The sequence below is a fragment of the Anopheles gambiae genome, chromosome X (genome assembly GCF_943734735.2).
Source record: "Anopheles gambiae chromosome X, idAnoGambNW_F1_1, whole genome shotgun sequence".
Lineage (NCBI taxonomy): Eukaryota > Metazoa > Arthropoda > Insecta > Diptera > Culicidae > Anopheles > Anopheles gambiae.
The window spans coordinates 7,807,519-7,813,518 of NC_064600.1; the positions used below are offsets into that span (position 1 = coordinate 7,807,519).

General features: G+C 47.2%; 1 protein-coding gene across 1 annotated transcript; it reads right to left on the bottom strand.

Moving 5' to 3' along the window:
- Positions 1-3,492: 3,492 nt before the first annotated feature.
- On the bottom strand, positions 3,493-5,755 carry LOC133393093 (fibroin heavy chain-like). Its single transcript, XM_061656526.1, has 2 exons — positions 5,605-5,755; positions 3,493-5,302 (listed from the first exon to the last, which is right to left on the bottom strand). The coding sequence occupies exons 1-2, from the start codon at positions 5,617-5,619 to the stop codon at positions 4,076-4,078; spliced, it is 1,242 nt and encodes a 413-aa protein (XP_061512510.1). The 5' UTR covers positions 5,620-5,755; the 3' UTR covers positions 3,493-4,075.
- Between the last annotated feature and the right edge of the window lie 245 nt (positions 5,756-6,000).

The following is a 6,000-nucleotide window of genomic DNA, read 5'->3' on the forward strand; positions in this document are numbered from 1 at the left end:
AGGACACAGGACTTTGGGGTTTTATATACCACGTAGCCGCAAGCAGAACACGCCCAACAGGCGTTGTTCTGAGCTAATTTTACAATGCATCTTTGCCGATATTCGCTCTTTCCGGCTGTCTGTCTCTCGTTCTTTTCCACTCGTTTCCCTCTTATCTTGATGCGCGCGAATGAAAGATCAAGGAAAGCATGAAAATCTGGTTAGAAATGTTCGCACAAATGGCAATAAATCGCACTATTCGGCTGGAAGCGTTCATGCGAAAAGCCTTTCCAGTTTTGTGTGTGTGTGTGTGTGGGTTATTTTTTTGTGTATTATATACGTAAGATATTTTTGTCCTGCTTGTCTTCACTAACCCAGCTGGAAATTTTCTTCAGTTTGGGCGGAACATATGCGAGTTTTTGCTACTTATTGCTTGTTGTGCCCCACCAACAAAGGTTAAAGATGCTTGCGGTAGCGTCACCTGTTGGTGTGAAGCTACACCTATTGACATAAGCCGAGCAGAGTGCTTTGGAAGCATGCAAGAACGACAAAAAATGCCATGCCCAAATATTTAAATATAAGACTCGCAAAAAAAAAACGCAACAGTTGTAGGCAGAGATCTACTGGGGGAGGTTGAGGTGTAGAACGACGATCGACAAATTAGGCATCGGGAACGACGGATACGCAAATGATAAAATGTGTAAGATACAACCTTTTTCAAGAGGAACGACATAAGCCGTATTCGTTAACTAAAGAACAGAAACAACTCAAATGCCAAATAAAGAACCAATTTTGCTGAGAAGTTGATTCGGCTGTTAGAGGCCACCATGAACGGGGTGCAGTGCAATTCTAGCGTCTCTAAATAGATTCATAATTGTGGCGCTTGTATCTTGATAGTCTTTCGGTTTGAGTAAGATCAATTAATGTCGTATAAACCACATTCAAAAATAATCGATGTGTCATTTTTAAAAGTTGTATTATACTAGATTAATTGATCTTACTCAAACCGGAGGATTTTAAGATATTAAGATTTATACATTTTTCTTTCTGTACTCATAAGCTTAAAACAGTGAAAATTGAGCATTGTATGAAGAACTTGTACTTTGTTAAGTAATCTCGTGATCTTGTATAAAATCTTTTAGTACCGACGCTTCCTGTAATTCTACATTCTATGGATATTTTCTGTCGAACCAAAATTGCTAGATTCATATGAAATTATCATCTGCTTCCCCGTACAGTCCTCAGATCGGCTTACTATAGGATAATATTTTGTCATCCATCGTGTTTTGTGAAACCTTTCTAATTTATTCTCATCGGATCCACCCAATGAAATCATCAAAACGCTTTGCTTATGCAGATCATTTAGATATATGCACCTCCACCCGCGGGCAAACATTCACAACTTTAGAAATTTCTATATATGATTCATGTCCATGAACCGTACAGAAAGAAATGAGCTAAATGATTCTCAAATCCAAAAACAAAAAGCAGTAAAGTAAGTCCAATCAATTTTTATTAAATCAAAAATCCTAAATTGACGTACTACAATGCCGCTTTGCTCGTATGGTTCAGGACTCGTGGGAATAGAGGACCACCGGACGAACCAACGTGCGATATATCTCACATTTCTTGCGGTCTCGAATTCTTCTGAATCTCATGAGATAGTTTAGCCCATGGGATGCACGATGTCCCTGCACAATGCGTCTCCGGATTTCGTTGTCCGAAGTAACGACAAGATAGCAGAACTCATCTACCATCTCCCGGTTGTTGCCGTCTACTAATACACTGCCCCCCAGTTGGAACCCATCACCGGCTGAACTTTCAGCAAGCAGGTTCTTCGTCTTCGTCTACTTGAAGTCTCAATCCAACTCTTGCTGCTACAAGTTTGAGTAGGGGTAACGGCTCACACACCTTCGCAATGGTCTTGTCGCCGATGTCGATGTCATTTGCGAAGCCATAATATTGGAGAGAACCGTAAAATATAGTGCAAAAGATATCGTTACCTAGCGCCGCGCTTCGAATTACACCTTCCAAAATGATATTACGAGCATACTGGAGAGTCTGTCATCTTGCCTAATATTGCTGAGAGATTCGAACGTTTCGTACATCACGTTCGATACTTTTACCTTGCACTGCACCCCGTTCATGGTGGCTTTTAACAGCCGAATCAACTTCCCATCAAAATGGTTCCGCTGCATGATGTTCCATAGCTTATTTGTTGTTATGATATCGACTGCCTTGAAGTCGATGAACATGTAGTGTGTAGGGATCTGGCACTCTTCGTATTATTGGAGGATCTTTCAAAGAGTAAACATTTAGTAAACAAATCCAGCATTGTATGTGCCGACGATATTTGTACCTAGGGACGCAAGTCTAGATAACATCATCTGGGACAGCATCTGATAGATGACATTGAAGACTGTGATGGCTCGAAAATTTAAGCATTCCATCCTGTCGCCTTTTTTGCAGTCTGTGTGAATGACACCCAGCTTCAAATCCTCCGGTAGTTTTTGCTGCTCCCAGATTCGTACGATCAGCTGATGCATTTCAACGGTACGCCTCTCCGACCCCATCATGAAGACTTTGGTCACCAGTCAGTCTATCGCTGCCAGCAGACTTGCTCTTAAGCTTCTTGATGGCGCTGGAAAATCTTATTCCGAGATGCTGGGGGCACCTCGTTGTCTGCACCATTGCTATGGTTCTTCTTCTTCTTCTTTGGCACAACAACCGTCAAGGCCTGCCTGTACCCACTAGTGAAGTGAGCTTGGCTTTCAATGACTTATTGTTACCATAGCAGGATAGTCAGTCCTACTTATGGGGGCACGGTCTATTCGGGACTAGAACCCATGACGGGCATGTTGTTACGTCGTACGAGTTGACGACTATACCACCAGACCGGCCAATTGCTATGGTTAGTGTTGCTATAATTGGCTTGTATTGCCACTTGCGCTAACCTCTCCTGTCTCTACTCCATTCAGGTGTCCTTAGAAATAGTACTTTCACCTATGGAGATATTTGGAAAACTAATCACTAAAAGCTGCCGTCTGATTCCTGTAATGGATATGAGAGTGATCTGCTTATTCGGTGTATCAATCTTAGTCGGTATGACCTTGCTTTACAGCTAATCTTGGGAGCACTAAATCATTGGAGAGCTAAACCCATGGAGAGAAGCAACGTGTCATTTTCTTATGAAATTTTGTTATGGGAAGCTTCAATAGGTATCAAAATGTAAATGATTGAAAATGAAATGAGCTTTTCGAAAACATTCACGAATTCTGTTTTCACAGAGCAAGCAGGACATAGAAGGCGAGATTGACTTCCAAAATCATTTAAGTCCCACGTAGACCGATATCCGTTCATTTTACTGATTGTCAAGCCAGCGTCCCGCAAAACTGCTCTATCCCGACCCCGGCTGTTGCGCCGAATCGGAAGAATTGGAAAAAGCAAGAGTGCGACGGAGCGCAACATGATTATGACGTCATCATACGCATCAGTATGCGGAAGCGGATGGAGTTTCATTCTGACGATCGATTTTTATTCTTTTCATTTCATTCCATGTTTTGTTTGTTATTACCGACGTTTGTCATCAAACGTCTACGTATATGTGTATGTATATAAATGTGTGCGTGCGTGTGTGCGTACGTGTTTGGATACACTTTTCTTAAGATACAATCGCTGGCTTCTTCTCACTATACGTTCGCACAAAATTCGCCATTCTGCTAGTTCGTTACTGTCACTCACGTGTTTATCGTTCGACGGTGTTCGAGGGAAAAATAAACCTATCTTACGTTGCTTACGTTTAAAGTAGAAATGGGAGAGGAACAGTCCGATGACTGAGAGGAAGAGGCAAAGGAATGCTGGGGCAGGGAAGAATGCTACGTTAAAGGTACTAGTTACATGACGCAGTCGTCAGGTCGACTCATGCGTGCTGAATCAAATCTGCCCGATTCGTGATTGTCCATTTTCCAATGTTGCTGTTCGGTTGCGTGGAGTAATGCAGCTGCGCAGCTGCACCGTTACTGCCGCTGAAGGCTAGTCCGGCTGAGGCTGAACACAGACGCTTTGGGCTCGGTTAGTTCTCGTGTGCCATCTGGGTTTAATACACGACACTGCTACCAGCGCCAGCATTAGCACCGACGGCCACGGAGTCGTACGAGGGCGTAACTGCGAGTCCACCGGTAGCGGCCGCGGTGTAGCCGGCAGTGTAGCCGGCGTTGTATCCGCTGCTTCCGACCGAGCCAACCGACACACCGCTGCGTGCACCGAAGTCAACAAAGTCAGTGCCAACATTGGCCGATGAGGCGGAATTCGCGAATGAAGACGATCCGGCACCAGCACCAAATCCAGAGGCACCACCGAAACCAGAGGCACCACCAAAACCAGAGGCACCACCGAAACCGGCATCGTATGAAACACCAGCGTTGGACTGAGCGTCGGCAAACGATCCAGACTGTCCACCAACTGCTCCAGCAATAGCGCCAGCCTGAGCCTGAGCCTGAGCACCCTGGTACTTGATGAAGTACACCTCCGGCTTGCCAGAGGAGTAAGAGCTTGCCTCGGCCTCGCTAGTGGCCTGTGCCTTGGCGGGCTTGTTGACGAGCACGTAGACGAGCGTCTTCTCCTCCGTTTGGCTGGCGGCCTGGGACGATGCACCGGCGTTGGCGCTGGCAGACGGGGCCTTGATGAAGATGACCTTGTAGTGCTTGCGGGGCGTGATGGTGAGCGTTTTGGCTCCGGCCTCGGCCTGCGGCTCCTCCGGCGCGACGTGGTAGTAGAAGTTCTTCAGGACCACCGGGGCGGCATAGCGGACCTGCGTCTTGGCCTGGGCAAAGGCGGATGCACCGGCCGAAGACGAGCCGAACGCGCCGCTACCGGAGAAGCTGTTAGATCCGGACGAGCTACCGCTACCAGCGAAGCTGTTAGCGTTAGATCCAGCAATCGAACCGAAACGGGTTACGGCGCCACCGAATGATCCGGCAGATGCGGACGAACCGGCAGACGCAGAAGCACCGGCACGAAGTCCCGCCTGGTAGCCGGCATTGTAGTCAGCACCGCTGGCAGCGCCTGCGTAGGCGCCGCTGGACGCTCCGGAGGACGCGCCGCCGTACGAGCCGGCTCCACCGAACGAGCTGGCTCCACCGAACGAGCGGGCACTGGCACCGGATGCAGCTCCACCGACGACGGAGTCCTCGAAAAGGGCGGGTGCGTAATCGATGTTCACTGCGCCTTGGCTACCGGCGTAGCTGCTGCTTCCGGCCGATGCTCCCTGACGCAGGTCGAGCCCGATATCGGCCGACGCTACGGCCAGGCAGGCGGCTATAACCTAGAGAGCAAGAACGCACAGGGGAGAAGAAATTGGAACATTAGAGACGGCACAGAATTTCGCACATGGAGCGGCATTGCGGTTGCTAAAATGAACCCAAACATCCAGCAATTAGCAACTTCTCCTTCCAAGTAGTCTCTTTCCAGAAATGTCCGAACTTCTGGCTCCGTTTGCAAACACGATTGATTGATGATGCACTCCGTAGCAGAGCGCTGGTTGAATGGTGACGCGACCCTCGGCAGACTCAACCCGAATAGAATTGGCCCCAAAGTCACTATGTTTTTCCCCTTTCAGTAACTCACCACAAAGAAGCGCATTGCAATGGTTTTCGGCTTTGTTGCGGGCTGATGATACTGGACACGCACTATTTGTAGACACTTGTCAGAATGTCTTGTACAGACTTCCTTCCAGTGGCCTGTTCGTAGCAAAGATCGAACTTGACTGATGAAGGACACAGGACTTTGGGGTTTTATATACCACGCAGCCGTAAGCAGAACACGCCCAACAGGCGTTGTTCTGAGCTAATTTTACAATGCATCTTTGCCGATATTCGCTCTTTCCGGCTGTCTGTCTCTCGTTCTTTTCCACTCGTTTCCCTCTTATCTTGATGCGCGCGAATGAAAGATCAAGGAAAGCATGAAAATCTGGTTAGAAATGTTCGCACAAATGACAATAAATCGCACTATTCGGCTGGAAGC